At 42.0% G+C, this 22,061-nt stretch overlaps 1 protein-coding gene across 2 annotated transcripts in view; it reads left to right on the top strand.

The window, feature by feature from the left end:
• The first annotated feature begins 895 nt into the window (after positions 1–895).
• The window catches only part of pigo (phosphatidylinositol glycan anchor biosynthesis, class O), a 34,700-nt gene continuing 13,534 nt past the window's right edge, over positions 896–22,061 (top strand). For both annotated transcript variants that reach the window (XM_048546074.2, XM_048546084.2), the window contains exons 1-5: positions 896–1,755; positions 5,333–5,476; positions 9,517–9,640; positions 16,280–16,439; positions 21,100–21,276. In XM_048546074.2, coding sequence (XP_048402031.1) covers positions 1,254–1,755; positions 5,333–5,476; positions 9,517–9,640; positions 16,280–16,439; positions 21,100–21,276 — 1,107 coding nt within the window. In that variant the 5' untranslated portion in view covers positions 896–1,253. The remainder of the gene's footprint in view (positions 1,756–5,332; positions 5,477–9,516; positions 9,641–16,279; positions 16,440–21,099; positions 21,277–22,061) is intronic.

The raw sequence follows: 22,061 nt of genomic DNA on the forward strand, positions 1-22,061 counted from the left end.
AGGTTCTAATATTATTGAACTTCATATTGAGTCCTGAAAGCTACAGGATCCCCGAGTGGAAAATGAGATGCTGTTCTTCCATCTTGTACTGAGTCTCACTGGAGCATTGCCGCAACCCCAAGACATACTGTTGGCCAGGGAACACAGTAATATCTTGAAGTATAGGAAACTGGAAGCTTGGGGTCATTTTGTGGACAGAACATATGTATTCCACAAATTGGTCAACCAGTCTGTATCTCATCTCCTCACTGTAGGAAGATTACATTATTAGCAATCAATTCAATCAAATAGTTTGAATGAACTGCAGATAAGTCGCTGATTTGCCTTTTAGATGTTGTGTGAATCCTTGAATAGCGAAGAAGGGGACGGGGCAAATATCACATCTTCCGCAAGTGCATTGAATTGACTGCTAATAATGTACTCTTCCTACAGTGAGGAGATGAGATACAGACTGGTTGACTGATTTGTGGAATACCTATGTTCTGTCCACAAAATGACCCCAAGCTTCCAGTTTCCTATACTTCAAGATATTACTGTGCTCCCTGGTCAACAGTATGTCTTGGGGTTGCGGCAATGCTCCAGTGTGGCCCAGTACAAGAACAGCATCTCATTTTCCACTTGGGGACCCTGTAGCCTTCAGGACTCAATATGAAGTTCAATAATAGTAGAACCTGAATACCTTCTTCTATGTCTGATGAAAGGTCTAGGCCCGAAACGTCAGCTTTTGTGCTCCTAAGATGCTGCGTGGCCCGCTGTGTTCATCCAGCTTCACACTTCGTTATCTTGCATGGGAAGCTAACTTGGTGGGACTGGAGGAGCAGAGCCCAGGGCGATAATCCTGCATTGCGTGTCCGTGCTGCAGGCGGCGGTGTCGGGGGAGGCTGGCTCCCGGTTTTGGGGGTGGCTCGCGGGTCAGAAACCTTGGACTTCGGGGCGGGATGCGATCGCAGTGACGTTGTACAAACGTCTTTTTCAAAAATTTATTTGATTTGGCTTGTAAACGGGCCCCCGCTACATCGAGCTGTGGTAGCGAGCAGAAAGGGGCAGACGTGATGTGAGCGTGTTTGTGGTGCTGGGTTTGGTTTGTCGTTCGGGTCCACAGCGGTTTGCGGAGAAATCCGGAGGGGAGCCGGTCCCGGCGGCTTCCCGTCTCCAACTCGGACAGATCTTCGCCCTGACATCGACGCGGTTTGAAATGTCCCCGGGCGGTCATTAGCCGCGCTGAAGGCTCAGCTGCCGTTATAACCGCCGCCATGCCGAGGATGGTGACCGTGCTGTCGCTCTGCTGGAGCTGTCTGCTCTTCTACGCCGGCCTCGGTCTCTTTCTCAGTGGCTTCCTGCTGGTTCGGGTGGAGCTCCGCAGCCGCAGTTCGTGTCGAGAGACGCCGATCCCCGCAGCCCAGGCAGGCCTCCACGAAACGGGTTTCAGCCCAGACTCGTGTTGGATGGCCAGGCGGTTCTCCAGGGCGGTCGTGCTGATTATTGACGCTTTGAGGTTTGACTTCGCCGACTACGATCCAAAAAACAGGGACCCCAAACCGTTTGAGAACAAACTGGACGTGATCTACCACAATGTTGTTTCTAAACCAGAACATGCCAGGCTTTTCCAGTTCAGAGCTGACCCTCCGACAACCACTATGCAGAGGATTAAGGGCATGACCACTGGCACCTTACCTACCTTTATAGATGTCGGCAGCAACTTTGCATCTTCTGCAATTCAAGAAGATAACTTGATTCAACAACTGGTGCAAAATGGTAAATTAACCAAAATGGGATTTTTTTGGATCCATGGTGAATTGAGTAAACAAGACAGCTCTACTTGAGGCTGACCAGAGAGCCTGTTACTTAAAGCTGGAATTATTTCTATTAGGTTTGAGAACATCCAATAAGCCTTTGCAATTGTGGGTCAACATCGGGCTAACTAGAGGAAATTTATTTATGTGTGCTGATGAGCTATGCTGTTTTGGCCAATTAAACATGACAATATCCCAGAAGTAGAATAATGCCTTGACTCCTACCAACCTGCACTTGAATTTTAAGCTGGAATTAAATGGATTTTGCCATTAAATGTTCCAGAATCTTATAAAAATTAGAGGCAAAGTTCTGGAAAAGATGTTCAGAAGCATAGGAAATAAAGTCAATTTTTATGTGGAACCCTTTTTTCTATTTATTTGTGGAACCAATGAAATGTGGCCAGCATTTATTGCCTGCGACCCATTGCCATTGATATGTGGCCGATGGTTGCCTTCTTGAATTGCTGCAGTCTGTGTGTTGTGGGTTGCCCCGTTATGCCCTTAGTGGGGTAATTTTGGAACGTTCACCCAGTGACAGAGAAGAAACAATGATATTTTCCAAGAAAGGATGATAACTGGCCTGGAGGGGAACTTAAGGTGACGGTTTTCCTGTGTATCTGCTGCACTTGTTCTTCTAGCTGGAAGTAGTTGTGGGTTTGAAGGGTGCTGACTAAGGAGCCTTGGTGATCCAACACTGCTTTGCTGAGCATTGGTGGTAGAGGGAGTGGATACTTGTGGATGTGATGCTGGTCAAGCAGACTGCTTTGTCCTGGATGATGTTAAGCTTCTTCAGTTTGTTGGAGCTGCACCCATCCAGTCATGTGGGCAATATTCCATCATACTAGTATGCCAACAATTAGGGAGAGTCAGGGGGCAGAGTTGAGTATGGTAGGCATCACAAAAGAGAAAGTGCTAGAAAAGCTAAAAGGTCTAAAAATTGATAAATCTCCTGGCCCTGATGGGCTACATCCTAGAGTTCTGAGGGAGGTGGCTGAGGAAATAGCAGAGGCTTTGGTTGTGATCTTTCCAAAGTCACTGGAGTCAGGGGAAGGTCCCAGATGATTGGAAATTTGCTGTTGTAACCCCCTTGTTTAAGAAAGGATCAAGGCAAAAGATGGAAAATTATAGGCCAATTAGCCTAGCGTTGGTAGTTGGTAAGATTCTAGAATCCATTGTCAAGAATGAGATTTCTAAATTCCTGGAAGTGCAAGGTCAGATTAGAACAAGTCAGCATGGATTTAGTAAGGGGAGGATGTGCCTGACAAACCTGTTAGAATTCTTTGAAGAGGTAACAAGTATGTTAGACTAGGGAAATCCAGTACATGTTATCTATCTAGACTTCCAAAAGGCCTTTGATATAGTGCCTCACAGGAGGCTGCTGAGAAAGGTGAGGGCCCATGGTGTTCGAGGTGAGCTACTGGCTCGAATTGAGGATTGGCTGTCTGACAGAAGGCAGAGAGTTGGGATAAAAGGTTCTTTTTCGGAATGGCAACCGGTGACCATAAGACATAGGAGTGGAAGTAAGGCCATTTGGCCCATCAAGTCCACTCCGCCATTTAAATCATGGCTGATGGGCATTTCAACTCCACTTCCCTGCACTCTCCACGTAGCCCTTGATTCCTTCTGAGATCAAGAATTTGTCGATCTCTGCGTTGAAGGCATCCAACGTCCCGGCCTCCACTGCACTCTATGGCAATGAATTCCACAAGCCCACCACACTCTGGCTGAAGAAATGTCGTCTCATTTCCGTTTTTAAATTTATCCCCTCTAATTTTAAGGCTGTGTCCACGGGTCCTAGTGTCCATGAGTCCTAGTCTCCCCGCCTAACAGAACCAGCTTCCTAGTGTCCACCCCTTCTCAACCATGTTATGTTGTGACGAGTGGTGTCCCGCAGGGTTCAGTGTTGGGGCTGCAGCTGTTCACAGTGTATAGTAATGATCTGGATGAAGGGACTGGGGGCATTCTGGCGAAGTTTGCCGATGATATGAAGACAGGTGGACAGGCAGGTAGTACTGAGGATGTGGGGAAGCTGCAGAAAGATTTAGACAGTTTAGGAGAGTGGTCCAGGAAATGGCTGATGAAATTCAATGTGAGGTTTTGCACTTTGGAGAAAAGAATACAGGCATGGACTATTTTCTAAATGGTGAGAAAATTTGTAAAGCAGAAGTACAAAGGGATCTGGGAGTGTTGGTCCAGGATTCTCTAAAGGTTAACTTGCAGGTAGAGTCTGTGATTAAGAAAGCAAATGTAATGTTGCCGTTTATCTCAAGAGGGTTGGAATATAAAAGCAGCGATGTGCTTCTGAGGCTTTATAAAGCTCTAGTTAGGCCCCATTTATAATACTGTGTCCAATTTTGGGCCCCACACCTCAGGAAGGACATACTAGCCCTGGAGCGTGTCTAGCGGAGATTCACATGGATGATCCCTGGAATGGTAGGTTTAACGTATGATGAACAGCTAAGAATCCTGGGATTGTACTCATTAGAGTTTAGAAGGTTGAGGGGAGATCTGATAGAAACTTTCAAGATAATGTATGGTTTAGAAGTGGTGGACGCTAGGAAGCTGGTTCTGTTAGGCGGGGAGACTAGGACTCATGGACACTAGGACCCGTGGACACAGCCTTAAAATTAGAGGGGATAAATTTAAAACTGAAATGAGACGACATTTCTTCAGCCACAGAGTGGTAGGCTTGTGGAATTCATTGCCGCAGAGTGCAGTGGGGGCTGGGGCGTTCGATGCCTTCAAGGCAGAGATCGACAAATTCTTGATCTCAGAAGGAATCAAGGGCTACGGGGAGAGTGCAGGGAAGTGGAGTTGAAATGCCCATCAGCCGTGATTTAAATGGACTTGCTGGGCCGAATGGCCTTACTTCCACTCCTATGTCTTATGGTCTTATTCTCCTGTCTTGTGTCTTGTGCCTTGTAGCTAGTGGACAGGCTTTGGAGAGTCAAGCTATGGGTCACTTGCTTCAGTATCCCTATACTCTGACTTGCTGTTGTAGCCATTATGTTCATATGGCAAGTCCAGTTGAGTTTCTGGTCAGTGGTAACCCCATGAATGTTGATAGTGGCGGATTCCATGATGGTAACATGATGGAATGCCAAGAGGTGATTAAATTGTTCCTTTTGGAGATGGTCATAGCCTGCCATTAGTGTGGTCTGAATGTTACTCGCTACTTGTTAGCCCAAGCCTGGATATTGTCTAGTTCTTGTTACATTTTAACATGGACTGCTTCATTATCTGTGCTGTCATGAATTGTGGTGAACATTGTGCAATCGTTGGCAAACATCCCCACTTCTAATCTTACGATGGAGGGAAGTAGCTCAACATGGTTGGGTTTAGGACAGTACTCTAGGAACTCTGAGGGTGCTCCTATACATTTTTATTTATTGAGAGCCAAACTATTGCTGCCCAGATAGAGCATTTAAATTAGCACAACTATCACTGATTGATCAAAGAAAGTATAAGACATACTATTTAGTATTTCGCAATGCGAACAAAAATTAATCTATTTTATTGTGTGTATTTTGCTCCTTTAGAGAAGAAAGTAGTTTTCATGGGAGATGACACTTGGGAAGGTCTGTTTCCAAAAAAGTTCTTCAAGTCATTCCCCTTTCCGTCTTTTAATGTGAAAGATCTTCACACAGTGGATGATGGCATTCTTCAACACATCTACACAACAGGTATTCGGTGATTACTTAGTGAAAAATGCAATTGGAATTTAGTTATACAAATTACTAAGAATGCATGAAACAAAGATGAAGTGCTGGAGAAATAAGAGTCAAGGGTCCACTGACCCTTTGTCAGAACTTCCCAGTTCTTTCTGTTCTGCATGTACAGTTCTTTGTTTTATATTAGCTAAGAATGCATATCTTATTAAATTAATTTTTAAAGTAGCTGGCTGACTTAGCTTGCAACAAATCTTTAATGGAACTTATGTGTAACACTGAAATGGAAAGATGAAAATGGAGGAAAAGCAATTGCATGTTTAAGAGTCATATTAAATTCAAAATGTTAACTTTGTCTCACTCGACAGATGCTGTTAGACGTGAGTTTCACTAGCGCTTAATTACCTTTTATTTGCATGTTTGTGATGTTGGGTTTGATTTTGTGATAATATGACTGTATGTTCAATGAGCTGTGTTTAACATCAGTTAATTCAGAGCCACATTTTGAAACTCATCACACCTGAGCAATCTCAGGAAAACATGCTTGGGCCAAGATGTCCACAAGTAGATTTCCAATATAAGATCATAAGACATAGGAGTGGAAGTGAGGCCATTCAGCCCATCAAGTCCACTCTGCCATTTAATCATGGCTGATGGGCATTTCAACTCCACTTAGCCGCACTCTCCCCGTAGCCCTTAATTCCTTGCGAGATCAAGAAATTATCAATCTCTGCCTTGAAGACATTTAACGTCCCGGGGTCCACTGCGCTCCGTGGCAGTGAATTCCACAGGCCCACCACTCTCTGGCTGAAGAAATGTCTCATTTCTGTCTGAATTGACCGCCTCTAATTTTAATGCTGTGCCCATGGGCCCTATTCCTCCTGCCTGACAGAAACAACTTCCCAGCGTCCACCCTTTCTAAGCCATACATTATCTTGTAAGTTTCTATTAGATCTCTCCTCAACCTTCTAAACTCTAATGAATGCAATCCCAGGATCCTCAGCCGTTCATCATATGTTAGGCCTACCATTCTAGGGATCATCTGTGTGAATCTCCACCGGACACGCTCCAGGGCTAGTATGTCCTTCCTGAGGTGTGGGGCCCAAAATTGGACACAGTATTCTAAATAGGGCCTGACTAGATCTAGAGCAATATATTGGAACATTGCCTTCTAAAAGATGACTAATTTGACACTGAAGTAAAAAATAAGTCTCCATATTAATTTTCAGAAATAATAATTGTTTTCCACAAAGGACCAAACATCTTCACTGTCAGTTTTGTATTAATATAGAATATTTAATTTTACTGCTTCAGTCTGCTGGCTGCAGTGGCATCTGTCCAGGACAGTATGGATAAGAGTGATTATTGCACAGTCCTTATAGAGACCAAGTCCCGCCTTCACATTAAGAACAACCTTCATCGTGTTGTGTGGCACTGTCACGGCGCTAAATGGGACAGACTTCACACAGATCTAGCAATTCAAGACGAGTATTCCATGAGGTGCTGTGGGCCAACAACAGCAACAGAATTGTACTCCAGCACAATCTGGCATGACCTGGCATATGCTCCGCTCAACCATTACCATCATGCCAGGGGATCAGCTCTGGTTCAATGAAGAGTGTGGGAGAATGTGCAAGGCGCCAAGCATATCTGAAGATGAGGTATCAACCTGGTGAAGCCACCAAACGGGTCTACTTCACCGCAAACAGCGAAAGCAGCAAGCGATAGATATAGCTGAGCAATCCCACAACCAACGGAGCTGATCTAAGCTGTGCAGGCCTGCCACATCCCGTCGTGAATGGTGGTGGACAAGTAAACAGCTCACTGGAGGAGGAGGCTGCACAAATATCCCCATCTTCAATGATGGAAGAGCCCAGCATATCAATGCACAAGATAAGGCTGAAGCATTTACAGCAAATTTCAACCAGAAATGCCAAGTGGATGATCCATCTCTGCCTCCTCCAGTGGTCCCCAACAGCACAGATACCAGTCTTCAGCCAATTTGATTCACTCCATGTGGTATCAAGAAATGGCTGGAGGCACTGGATATTGCAAAGGCTACAGGCCGTGACAACATTCCAGCAATACTACTGAAGACTTGTGCTCCAGAACTTGCTGCTCCCTTAGCCAAGCTGTTCCAGCGCGGTTGCAACACTGGTGTCTACCCAACACTGGAAAATTGCCCAAATATGTCCTGTACACTAAAAGCAGGACAAACCCAACCTGGCCAATTATGGCCCCATCAGTCTCCTCTTGATCATCAGTAAAGTGATGGAAGGTGTCGTCTACAGTGTGAGAAAGCAGCATCTGCTCAATGACACCTGGGTTCCGCCAGGGCCACTCTGCTCCTGACCTCATTACAGCATTGGTTCAAACATGGACAAAAGAGCTGAATTCCACAGGTGAGGTGAGAGTAACAACCCTTGATATCAAGACTACATTTGATCGAGTGTGGCATCAAGGAGCCCTAGGAAATCTGGAATCTATGGGTATCAGGGGGCAAATGCTCTGGTGGTTGGAGTCATGCCCGACACATAGGAAGATGGTCGTGGTTGTGGGATCTGAATCATTTCAGCTCCAGGACACCACTGCAGAAGATCTTCAGGGTAGTGTCCTTGGCCCAATCATCTTCAGCTGCTTCATCAATGACATTTCGTCTATCACAAGGTCAGAAGTGGAGATGTTTGCTGATGACTGTGTAATGTTCAGCACCATTCGTGATTCCTCAGACACTGAAGCAGTCTGTGTTCATATGCAACAAGATCTTAATAATATCCAGGTTTGGGCTGACAAGTGGCAAGTGACAGCCTGGCATTCGTATGGTGTGACTATGACCATCACCAATAAGAACAATCTAACCACCGTTCCTTGACATTCAATGGTGTTACCATCACTGAATCCCCCACTATCAACATCCTGGGGGTTACCATTGACTAGAAACTCAACTGGATGTTAAAACTGGTTACAAGAGCAGGCCAGAAACTGAGAATTCTGCAGTGAGTAACTCATCTCCTGACTCCTGGAAGCCTGTCTACCGTCAACAAGGCACAAGTCAGGAATGGATGGAATACTCCCCACTTGCCTGGATGAGTGCAGACACAACACTCAGGAAGCTTGATACCATCCCAGACAAAGCAGCCCACTTGATTGGCACTACATCCACAAACATTCACTCCCTCCACCACCGACGCTCAGCAGCAGTGTGTACTATCTACACGATGGACTGCAGAAATTTACCAAAGATCCTCAGACAGCACCTTCCAAACCCACGACCACTTCCATCTAGAAGGATAAGGGCAGCAGATATATGGGAACACCACCACCTCCTAGTTCCCCTCCAAGTCACCATCCTGACAAGGAAATATATCGCCACGCCTTCACTGTTACTGGGTCAAAATCCTGGAATTCCCTCCCTAATAGCATTGTGGGTCAACCCACAGCAGGGGGAATGCAGCGGTTCAAGATGGCAGCTCATCGCCACCACCTTAAGGGCAACCAGGGATGGGCAAGAAATGGTGGCCAACCTGTGACGCCCACATCCCACAAAATGAATAGGAAAAAAAATTACTTTGTATTTTCGAGATAATGGGAACTGCAGATGCTGGAGAATTCCAAGATAATAAAATGTGAGGCTGGATGAACAGAGATGAAGGGTCTAGGCCCGAAACGTCAGCTTTTGTGCTCCTGAGATGCTGCTTGGCCTGCTGTGTTCATCCAGCCTCACATCTTATTACTTTGTATTTTCACCAGGTTTGTAGCATCAATTGGCATTTTAAATTTTTTTGTCAAAATCTTATCCTGTCAAAAATCAGCATATTGAACCACAGAGGTACCTTTCATAATTAAAATAGCACGTTGACTCTTTATGAATGTTTACTGAATAAATTGAGTGTTAGGCCACTGGCAAGTAATATTTTAATGTAAGAACATAATGTGTGTACAACTCAAAATGTTAACTGTACTTGCGTAAGAACACACAATGATTAATTGGATTTTGCCTCCATTCACATCGTAATTTCTTCTAAGTACATGTTTCTTTTCTTTATTTTTCATAGTGGCAGGAAATGAGTGGGATGTACTCATTGCACATTTTCTCGGAGTTGACCACTGTGGGCATAGATTTGGACCTCACCATCCAGCGATGGCAGAAAAGCTCAGCCAGATGAACAAGATGTTGAGGTACATTTGATGTTGTAGCAGCAGTTAAAATGTTTCAAGGCTGTAAAATGATTTCTCTAGTAAATAGACATCCATATATAGTAGTGGGCTATAATTAGCAATATCACTGAAATTAAATCTAATATTACTGTTTTATCAAACTGTGATTAATTTCATCTGGAGGTTTGCAGTGGTGCCATTACTTAATACTTTGGGTTAGAGAGGTTAATGTATTGGCAATGTTACTGAATGATAAATTCAAAGATCTGGACGTAAGGTCAGGATATCTGAAAGATTTTAAATTTTAGTTAGATAAATAATATCCAGGCTTGGGCTGACAAGTGGCAAGTGACATTTGCGCCACACAAATGCCAGGCTATGACCATCACCAATAAGAGACAGTCTAACCACCGTCCCTTGACATTCAATGGTGTTACAACCACTGAATCCCCCACTGTCAATACCGTGGGGGTTACATTGACGAGAAACTCAACTGGACTCACCACATTAACACTAGCTACAAGAGCAGGCCAGAAACTGAGAATTCTGCAGTGAGTAACTCACCTCCTGACTCCTCAAAGCCTGTCTACTGTCTATAAGCCACAAGTTAGGAGTGTGATGGAATACTCCCCACTTGCCTCGATGAGTGCAGACACAACAACACTCTGGAAGCTTGACACCATCCCAGACAAAGCAGCCTATTTTATTGACACAATGTCCACAAACATTCACTCCCTCCACCACCTAGTGTCAGTAATGGTCATCATGAAGCTTTTAGAATATCATAAGAGCCCATTTAGTCATTAGTGCCCTTTGGGAAAGTACTTAATTTGGCATCTATGTGACTTCAGATTTGCAGCAACATGCTTGATTCGTAAAAATGCTCTCTGAAATGTTCTCGTAAGCTATTCATTGTAATAAAGGCTTGCCTTGTCGCCAACTCCCATATTCTGTGAATGAATAAAGAAAATCCTAAACTGTTTCAGAGATGTGTCAAAATGTATAAGCTAAAAATATTTAATGACCATTTAGCATTTTAACCCACAGTGTTTGAATAAGTACGGGCATCCACACTATATTTTTAAAAAAGTTCAGTTGTGGGATGTGAATGTTGCTAGTTGAGCTGTCATTTATTGTCCATCCTTAGATGCTCTTGAGAAGGTGGTGGTAAACTGCTTTCTTGAATTACTGTAGTCCATTTGAAATGTTATTTATTCAAAAAAGGCATTTGACATTTGGGCAAGTATGATTTTGTGATGTGAAATACCTCACTTTTTATTAGTACTTCAGTTTTGGAGACAATGAATTCCGTGTTGTAAAATTCATTTTTTCACTCCATACATTTTGATTGCTTAATTGAGAAAGTATGTAGTTGTTTATTAATCTCAGATCTTTGCAATGCATTTACATTATGATAATGTTTGGGTGACTAAATATGTTCTGGTAGTAATGTTTACTCTTTTTGCAATAATGAATGACCCTATCAGAAATAAACACAGGATAAGAAAATTCTCTGATTGGAGGAGGGGCAAGAGACTAAAAGAGAGATGCTTTATGTTCTTGGGCAGGCAGAAGAGAATGAGGGCAGGAGGACGATAAGACACGGGGGCCGAAATAAGACTATTCGGCCCATCGAGTCTCCTCTGCCGTTTGTTGATGGCTGTTAAGTATTTTTTTCAAACCCCATTCTTCCGCTCTCTCCCCGTAACCCTTGATTCCCTTAAATCAAAAACCTATCCATCGCTGTCTTAAATATACTCAGTGACCTGGCCTCCTCCATCTTCTGTGGCAGTGCATTCCACAGATTTACCACTCTGGCTGAGGAAATGTATCCTTCTCTTCCGTTCTAAAGGGTCTTCCCTTTACTAGAAGGATGTGCCCTTGATCCTAGTCTCTCCTGCATATGGATACATGTTCCCAACAACGACTCTGTCCAGACGGTTAAAGTATTCTGTAAGTTTCAACTAAATCCCTACTCATCCTTGTAAACTCCGTTGAGTATAAACCCTGAGTCCTCAAACTTTGCTCATGTGTTGAGCCTTTCGATCCTGGGATCATTCTTGTGAACCTCCTGTGGACCCGCTCCAGGGCCAGTACATCCTTTCTGAGGTATGTGACCCAAAATTACTCTCAATACTCCAATTGGGTCTGACCAGACCATTATAAAACCTCAGAAGTGCATCCCTGCTTTTATATTATAGTCCTCATGAGATAAATGCCAGCATTGTATTTGCCTTCCTAACTACTGACTCAACCTGCGAGTTTACCTTTAAGAGAATCTTGGTTAGGACTCCCAAATCCCTTTGCACTTCAGATTTCTGAATTTCCTCCCTATTTAGAAAATAGCCAATGCCTCTATTTTTCCTACCAAAGTGCATGATGTCACACTTTCCTACTTTGTATTCCCCCTGCAACTTCTTTGTCAACTCTCCTAACCTGTCTAAATCCTCCTACAGCCTCCCTGTCTCCTCTATCTATCTTTGTATTATCTGCAAAGTTATTCAGAATGCCCAGGAGAGATCCAGCATTTCTGCTTTGCTGGATTGGGTACTTATAGGTCGAAGTGGAAGGTTGTCATCGGTTTGGAGGATGAACTGATGTTGACGGGGGGCACCTGAGAATGAAGAGGAGGAAGTATTAGCGGTGGTGGATCCCGTGACAGCAGTTAGTGTGTTGTGGGCAGATTGAAAAATGCGTGAATCTGCGAGAAATATTGGATGCCTGTACAGAGCAAGTGAATTCTCAATCGCAAACAGAAGAAACCTGTACTGAGGAACTGCTTTGACTTTTTGCATGCCTGGTCCATTGTGTGGTGGAAGATATCTTGAGTAACTTAATGTGAAGTCTAGTACCAAAGGCTTTCAGGATGTTTGTCAGTGTTTCAGGATTCAAATTGTTTGTGGGAATTTGGTTATTCACTGACTAACTGTTTGTGAGAAACAAATCCTTTTGTCTGTTGTACAATTCAGGCATTGCCTTTGTCAAAGGTTTACTGTGGTTGTGATTTGAATTTGGAGCCAGATGTTGTTTCGTTATTATTGACATTATAAATAAGTTTATTGAACCAAAAGAAAGGGAGTTTTTTGAACTGCAGGGACTATGGTGAGGATACACCCATAGTGCTATCAGGAAGGGAGTTCCAGGATGTTGACCCAGTAAGACTAGAGGGATGGTGTTATATTTACAAGACAGGATGATGAGAGGAGCTAGCAGGTGCTGGTGTTCTCATGTATCTGCTGTCATTGTCTTTTTAGGTGATAGAGATCGTGAGTTTGGTATGAGCCTTGGTGAGTTCTGATGCGTACCTTGCAAATGGTAAACACTATTGCCGCTGCCTATTCGCATTGATGAATGTTCAAAATGGTGGAAAGGGTACAAATTGGGGTTGTTTAGTCCTGGATGGAATTGGGCTTCTTGTTTTGTTGAAGCTGCACTTACGAAAATAAATGGAGAGTATTTTGAGTCAGAGGTATACAGCATGGAAACAGACCCTTTGGTCCAAATCAAACAATTCTATTATCTCCTTACAAATTGGTTTTTAATTTCACACTGACTATTGGAGTGTCCATAGTATAATCCAAATAAGTTGATCATCCTTTTCTTATTTCACAGTTCCACCCAAGTAACTTCCCTGGACCTATTCCAAGGAATTTTCACCCTAAGTACAGGTGTAATTTTATCCCTTATCAAAAATACTACACCCACTCCTGTCTTGCACCCCTCCCATCCCGCTTTCTATCCTTCCTGTCGCATCTATACTTTGGAATGTTAAGCTGCCAGCCCTGTCCATCCCTGAACCATGTCTCTGTAATTGCTATGATATTATCAGTTCCATGTTCCCAACCATGCCCTGAGTTCATCTGCCTTAGCTGTTAGGCCTCTTGCATTGAAATAAATGCAGTTTAATTTCAGTCCCACTTCATTCTCTACTGAGCTCCTGCCTGCCCTGTCTGTTTGACTTACTGCTTTTGCCAAATGTACCAGTTTCTGACAGGTCTCTTTCCAACCGTCTGTCTTTGTGATGAAGTTGTGTAAAATTTTGTCTTTCTGAAATTTGCTTATTGGCTCCTTCAAGTGAGGGAAAAACTTGAATTGTGACACTTTGTGAGATTAGAAAACCCTGACTGAGTGCGTTTAATTAACCTGAACGCAGTTCAAATGCGGAACACGTATGATTTTTCTTCCATGACCTGTAGTTGTAAGCACTATATATGGTGTATGTTTCAGCACTGACAAGTATTTAATTAATGTCTGAATGCATAATCTCAGTATTTCAAAAAAAATGCTATTAATGTTGATGAATAGAAATAAATGATCTAAAATTAAAAGAAAAAGTGGCATCTCAAAGGGGTATCCAGACACTTCCTTTTGCTGTTTTGAGTGTTTGCAAAGTTTGTTCAAAATGAACTTGTACCATTAATATCAATTTAATGATTGGTCGATAGATGTCACCATTTAAGAATGCAACATTCCCATAGCAATGCACTTTATTGGAAACTTAGGTTATCTGAAATTTTATAATGGTATTTGGACGCAGAAATTTATGACATTTTTCTGCCATTGTTTTAAACTGAGCTAAACAACATAAACCTAATTAGTACAGTATTGTAGGATGCAAATTTTGACTGATTAAGCAAATTAGAAATTAATTGAGAAATAGTGAATGGAGAGAAAATGCAACTGCACAATGGTGCAAAATATCTGCACCTTTTGGCAACATTGCTCTGAAACAATATAAAAGGGGACAGAAGTCATTTATGTTTTGGGGCAAATTATCAAACTGTATGTCATTACATTACATTTTTGATATATGGTATTTGCTAACTGGTCTAATCAAGGGCATAATGTGGACAACTATCACTTAAAACTTTTGAGTGAAGCAGAAAGGGGAGCTGAGTGAGGAGTGCCATGTCAAGTGTTTGTCTACTTGGTTGTAACTATAAATGTATAAATTTTCTAATGTTGATGACTTGCCAGCTCGTGAGGAGCTATAGGAGATAATTTGAGGTACAGTGAAGTTTTCTATAATTCAGGATACAAAATAAAACTGTATTAATTGTATAAACACCACCCTAGGGTAGCACAAGGAATGTGCATGCAAAGAGGAAGCTGACATCATTTGGAAGGAATGGAATTATGTACAGGAGTTGTGACAGTGTTCAATTCACATAACATGAATTTTCTGTCATGTGCAGTGCAGCTTTATAACGAGTATGTGAAATGTCTCTAAGCAGTGTGCGTGCAATGTGGTCTCTGACTGGACCATGTAGAACGCTGCTCCTTTGTGTTTGTGGGTCACTCCTTTGGTAACAATGGAGCGGTAGGTGATGCAGCAGCACCACCAATCTTGCCCGGTGGTGATGGGAAGAATGCTGTCAAGCAATGGCATTTTGAGGAAGCCTGTTCTGTTGTCACCGTTCGGAAAGAAAATCCTCCCTCATCCCAAATCCCCAGCCTGGTGTCGTGATGCAGGCAGTGCTTCCTGTGGTCTGTCATGTCCAGATCACATCATGAGTCATATCTATGCAAGCGCAAGTAACAGCATATAGTTTTGTGCAAATATTTAAAGATTTCAGGTTAGTGATACATTTAAAAATAGTTGCATAGTTTACCTAATTGCAACAGAGAACAGTTGAAAAGAGTCATGTGATTCAGTGTAGGTCCCTGTCTCTTGGTCAAAAGGTCCAGGTTTCCATTGCTTCCATCACGGAGATATGCCTCATATGTTCTTCAAAATCTAAGCCTTGCTGCACCATTTACTTAACCCCTTTATTATTGATTGGAAATTGATCTGGATTAGCTGTATAAATATTGTGACCACATGAGCAGGTCAAAGACTAGGAATCCTAAAGTAAATAACTCACCAGCTGACCCCGCGGCGTGCACTGCCCCCCCCCCCCCCCCCCCCCCACCAAACCACCACCACCAAAGCTTGTCCACAACTGCAGTCCTCCCCTGTGAGTTCATCTTCAACAGTATTCAAGAAGCTTGATACCATTCAGAACACAACAGGCTGTTTAGTAAGTCCTACATAGCAGCAGTGTATAACATGTACAAGATGCACTGCAGAAATTCATCAAGGTTGATTAGGCAGCACCTTCAGACCCCATGACCAGTAACATCTGGAAGGACAAGGACAAGGGCAGTAGATACACAGAACACCACCTGCAAGGTCTCCTTGAAGCCACTCACAATCTTGACATGGAAGTATATGGCCATTTCTTTACTGTCACTAGATTAAAATCCTGGAACTCCCTTCCTCACAGTATCTACCCATTGTGACTGCAGCAGTTGGAAAAGGCACATCTTCATCACATTGTTGAGGACCATTAAGAATGGCAAGAAATGTAGATTAGGCAATGACATGCACATCCTGTGAATGAATTTTTTAAAAAAAAATCTTCTCTAGATTTAAATCATGTACGTATGGAAACCCCTAGGAAAATATTATTTTTCCAAACGTTGACCCTTGGATTTTTGCAAAAGAAATTGATTCTAAAGTTCAACTTTTACACTAATATATAGGACCTTTAGAAGGCGGAGCAGCTACTCTTGGTATATGTGGTTAGTGTTTTCTTTGGTTCTGTGTGTGTCTGCATGGAATGATACTTCTGCTTAGGTGTAGAATTACTTTCTTTGCTTTTCTTCATTACTTGATAGGTCACTGATTGGCCAGCTGCAGAATGATACCTTGCTAGTGGTCCTAGGTGATCATGGAATGACAAGTACTGGAGATCATGGGGGTGAAAGTGAAGCAGAAGTCAATGCAGCATTATTTATTTATAGCACAACTCCACTGTTTGAGATCAAACCTGTTGAAGTAAGTATTGCTGAGAAGAATATTTTATGCATCCTGCCGTTGTATTGTCAGAGATGTTGTTTGAATGTATCCTGACTAAAAGAAATACAGGTGATACCCGTTATAGTTTCTCCTATTCCGGTACATGGTTTAATATATAAATGCATACTTCACTTGTGGAGCATTATTGTCCCCAGCAAAGGATTATCCCAAATGCTTTCAAACACCTCTCAGCATATTGCAATTCTTGACCCAGTGGTAAGTTAAACTGCATTTGGTCTGCAATGGTGAGTTTATGATAGGAGGACATTTTGTTGAAGTTGGAGAGTAGCAGGCTGAAACCCAATCACCTTGATAACATTCTTTCCCCACTAATGGTTGAGATACATCAATATGCAAAGAAGTACTTGTTTAAGGGTTTCATTCTGTGCTACTAGTATTCACCCAGCAGTGGACAAGGGTCTTATCCTGTGGAGAGGAAAATAAGTGAATGCATGTTGATTTGCTTATTATTTCCATATTAAAGTGGTAGGGGGTCCCCCATCCAAAGATATTCAGTGCCAGATCTGAGGACCTGCATTAGAAAGTTGGGGGATGTTAATGAGAGCTAAACCCTGTCATTAGAGTCATGTAGCACAGAAACAAACCCTTCAGTCCAATCAGTCCATGCCGAACATAATCCTAGACTGAACGAGTCCCACCTGCTGCTCCTAGACAATATCCCTCAAAACCTTTCCTATTTATGTACTTATCAAAATATCTTTTAAACATTCTAACTGTAATGACATCCACCACTTCTTCAGGAAGTTCATTACACATGCGATCCTTCTGTGTAAGGAAAAATTGCCCTTCATGTCCTTTTTAAATCTCTCTCCTCTCACCTTAAAAACATGCCCCCTGGTCTTGAAATCCTGCATCCTAGGAAAAAGACGACTACCATTAACTCTATCTATACCCCTCATTATTTTATAAACTACTATAAGGTCACCTCTCGACATTCCTACGCTCCAGTGGAAAAATGTCCCAGCCTATCTAGTCTGTGCTCGGTGCAGAGCCCCTCATTGTTGCTAGCTTATCGAGTATCTAAGTCAGACCAGATGTAGCGAGTCTTCCCAGATACAGACCCTTCAGTTTAACTCTTCCACACCGACCAAGTTTCCCAAACTAAATCAGTTCCGCTTGCATTTGGCCCATATCCCTGTAAATCTTTCTGATTCATGTACCTGCCCAAATGTCTTTTACATGTTGTAACTGTACCTACATCTACCATATCCTCCGGCAGTTCATTCCACACATGGGAGATGATGGCGTAGTCGTAATATCGCTGGACTATTAATCTGGAAACTCTGATAATGTTCTGGTGACCTGGTTGAAATCCCGCCACAGCTGATGAAAAGAAAATCTGGAAATAAGAGTCAAGTGATGACCGTGAATCCATTGTCGATTGTCAGAAAAACCCATCTGGTTCACTAATGTGTTTTAGGAAGGGAAACTGCCATCCTTACCTGGTCTGGCCGTCCTGTGACTCCAGACCTACAGCAATGTGGTTGTCTCTGAACTGCCCTGTGGACTATTGGAATGGGCAATGAATGCTGGATAGGCCAATGCCCACATTCTATGAATGAATTTAAAAAAACCCTCTGTGAAATAGTTGCCCCTCAGGTCGCTTTTAAATCTTTCTCCTCTAACCTTAAGAATATGCCCCCTGGTTTTGAACTTGCTCACCCTAGGGAAAAGACCTTTGCTATTCATGATTTTATAAACCTATGCAAGGTCACCCCTCAAAACTCCTACGCTCCAGTAAGAAAGCCCCAGCGTTTCCTTATAACTCCAACCTTCCAGTCCCAGTAACATCTTGGTAGATCTTTTGTGAATCCTGTCCTATATCCTAGATCTGTCTGTTTGGGGCAGCATGGTGGCTCAGTGCTCAGCACTGCTGTTTCACAGTGCCAGAGACCATGATTTGATTCTACCTTTGGTTGACTGTCTCTGTCTCTGTTAAGTTTGTACATTCTATGGATAGATTTCTTCTGGGTGATCTGGTTTCCCCTCACAGTCCAAAGATATGCAGATTAGGTGGATTGGCCATGCTAAATTGCCCATTGTGTCCAGGAGATGTACAGGCTAAGGAAATAAGCAGTTACAGGGATCAGGTAGAGGGGTGGATATGAGTAAAATGCTCTTCGCATGGTCGCTGTGGACTCGATAGGGCAAATGGCCTGTTTTCACACTTTTAAAAAAGACATGACGGGGGCAATTATTTTTACGCAGAGGGTGGTTCACATGTGGAATGAACCTCCAGAGGAAGTGGTGGATGTGGGTACAGTTACAACATTTAAAGGTATTTGGATAAGTCTGTGAGTAGGAAAGGTTTGGAGGGATATGTGTCAGGAGCAGTCACGTGGGACTAGTTTGGGATTATCGTTGGCATTGTCTTGCTGGACCAAAGGATCTGTTTCTGTGCTGTATGTCTCTGACTCTCTAGGGCTTCAGTGGTCTATGGTTCTAATTTAATAATTTCCTATAGCAGAGCAGATCTAAACTCAGTGCTCCAAAAATGGCCCCACCAATGTACAGTACAACCTTAGTACGATGTCCCAAATCCTACACCCACTGGTCTGAGCAATGAAGGCAGGCATGCTAAATACCTTCTTAACATGTCTACCTGTGATGTAACTTTCAAAGAACACATACCAGATCTCACTGTTTGACAAGACTGCCTGGGGCCCTACCATTTAATTGTATAAGCCTAACCTTTGTTGGTCTTACCAAATTGCAGGACTTCACAGTTCCAAATTAAACTCCATCTTCCACTCCTCAGCCCATTGGCCCATCAATCAAAATCCTGTTGCAATCTTAGATAACCACCTTCACTGTCCACTATAGTACCAATTTTGGCGTCTTCTACTAACTTGCTAACCATGTTTCTTACGTTCTGATCCGAATTGTTTATAAATGACAAACAACAACGGACCCAGCAGCAATCCCTGTGGAACACCTCTGGTCACAGGCTTCCAGCCCGAAAAACATTCTGCTACCATCAAGCCAATTTTGTATCCATTTGGCAAGTTCTTCTCAAATCCCATGTGATTTAAATTTACTAACCTGTCTATCATCTGGAAACTTGTCAAAGGCTATGTTAAGGTCCATGCAGACAATATTTACTGTTCTGTGATCAAGTCAATTACATTTGTAAATTATAAATGGAACAAGGCCAGTCAGTGAGATTTCTCTTTGACTGGCAATAAGCTGGTAAAACACAATTGACCATCTGTGTTGAAAATGTTCTGTGATACTTCCCATTAAATATGTGAGGTTACCTGCAAATAAAGCAGGAATCCCATCTGGCTTTGATTGCTGAGTGTTTCCAGCATTTTTATTTTTATTTCAAATATGAAGCATGTGCAGTATTTTACTTTTGTCTTCCTGCTCACACATTACTTGGTATCAAACTTGAACTGTCCATAAATTGAGCCCTGGTGGAATCCACAATTCTAGCTCCATAACATAATATAAAGACAGAGGTGTGTGCTCATTTGAAAAATAGTACTTCTAGGACCTGCAACCCAAAAACACATCCAACCAGTAAAATCATTTGTACTTATGTAGTACTTTAATACAGTGGGAGAACATCACCTTGCTAGTCCTGATGAAGAGAATGTTTGTTGTATTGGTGCAAAAAGGCTGGGTACTGTCAGAATCAGCATGTCAGATGAGTAATGGTGGAATTTCTGTTCTGAGTTGGCACCCCTTCTTGTAGCATGTATTTTTTAAAATAAACAACACAGTCCCAGATTTTCACTGGCCTGCTTCTATTCTGTAAGATTCACTCAGCCAGTCCAATTTTTTTTTTGTAAGAGCCTAACATTTCATCCATTTTGCTTGTTCTTTCCCTATATTTCCTTCCTTTCAGAGGAGATACCTAATTGTCTGTTGAAAGTTACAAGCTGCAGCTCCATCTATTCATTTAGTCATTGCAACCAATTAATAATAGTTGTCTGTATGATGATAAAGCCCTACCTCTCCCTGGATTTTGTTACAGAACTGAAGCTCTGGTGCTCTTCTCCTACACACTGTCTTCACTCCCTTCACATTATCTTAAGTGTGTTGTCAAGAGTGAGATAGTGTTCTCCAGTTGAGGTTTAATCAGTCACAGATATTTTAAGTTGTTATTTTAATTGTTTTCCATAACTGTCTTGCGTTTGCCCCTTGCCTTTAAGTTTTTTTTAAAAAAGCCCAGGATTCTGAATGAGCTAATAAATTTGTCCTGTCATCCTTGAGGTTTACGTGTGAACCACTGGGTCTTTCTCTTAAATATACACCATTTAGGTTACATCGTTTGTCCTAGTTTTGTGTTCCTCTACCTTGTGCCTGGCAAGAAGAATAGAGTCTTGAAAGCAAAGAAATAATTTGTATTTATTACCTATTAACAGCAAAGTAAGCATTTTAATTTGAGAAGAGAGACTAACAGCAATGCTGTTTAGGGTGATATACAGTTCAAAATGTCATTCGTTTAATATAGTCTGGAAAATTACTAGTAAATACCCTGCGTTTGAAATGTTATTAAATCAAGCTGGACTATTTCTATTCCTATTAAATGCATGCATTGCAGAGGTGGTTATGTAGTTACTTCATTAATTTTCTTTATTTCTATTTATCCACAAAATCTCTGTCCATTTAGGACTCGAATGTCGTGTCTCAGATAGATCTTGTACCAACCTTAGCTCTTCTTCTTGGGATTCCTATTCCCTACAGTAATATAGGAATGGTGATGGTGGACTTGTTTATTTCTGAACCAAAGCTGGATGATAATCAGTATCTTGAACAGGCAAAAGCACTTCATATCAATGCTGTACAGGTACAGTACTGCAAGATTTGTCAATGACATTTTTGTTATTGTTATTAAGTAGCTATTATACTTATTCTCATCTTTTATTGCAGCCTCAAGTTCCACCCAGCGTAATTCTAGTCCGTGCTGGTCAATGCTTTCCAAAAAAATGTATAGTCATTTGAACAAGTGCCATGCCTCTTTTCCAGATAATCGTTTCTGATAGTGAATAAGCAATTTTAAGGATTTTTTTCCTGTTTGTTTGACTAAATGGGAAAAGTGTTTCTAATTTCAGAAAATAGTTTGATGGCAGCCGATGTTATGATTTTACATTGACCAAGATGACTCCGTATTTCACAAAAAAAAAGTATTCCAAATTCTTTTGTACAGAAAGAGTAATAGGTTGGAGTGGTCATAGCATTACTACTTCTAGTAATTATGTGGATGGTATTGGTTGGGTGTGTCTACTACCTTGTCATGTTTGCCAGAGGTAGGAAACACGAAACTTAGACGCATTTTAGAAATAAATTTAGAAATAGCAATAATGTGAGCTCAAGGAAATTAAGAAAGCAGAAGAGGGTGTGAGAACATATTTATGAGTAAAGTCAAGAAAATCTCAAGCATGCTTTATAAATACACAAATAATTAAGGAAAGAGTAGGGCTTACTAAAAAGCTAAGCTGGTTGGAGAGATAGTTGATGTTGATATGGTCCTTAATGTTGCATGCCAATCTTCACGGAAGATATGGGCATGGTTCTGAATGAATATCTTCTAAGAGGAGAACAAAATAGAATTTTTAGTTGAGAAGTAAAAAT

This window comes from Stegostoma tigrinum, chromosome 1 (assembly GCF_030684315.1).
Source record: "Stegostoma tigrinum isolate sSteTig4 chromosome 1, sSteTig4.hap1, whole genome shotgun sequence".
Classification (NCBI taxonomy): Eukaryota; Metazoa; Chordata; class Chondrichthyes; order Orectolobiformes; family Stegostomatidae; genus Stegostoma; species Stegostoma tigrinum.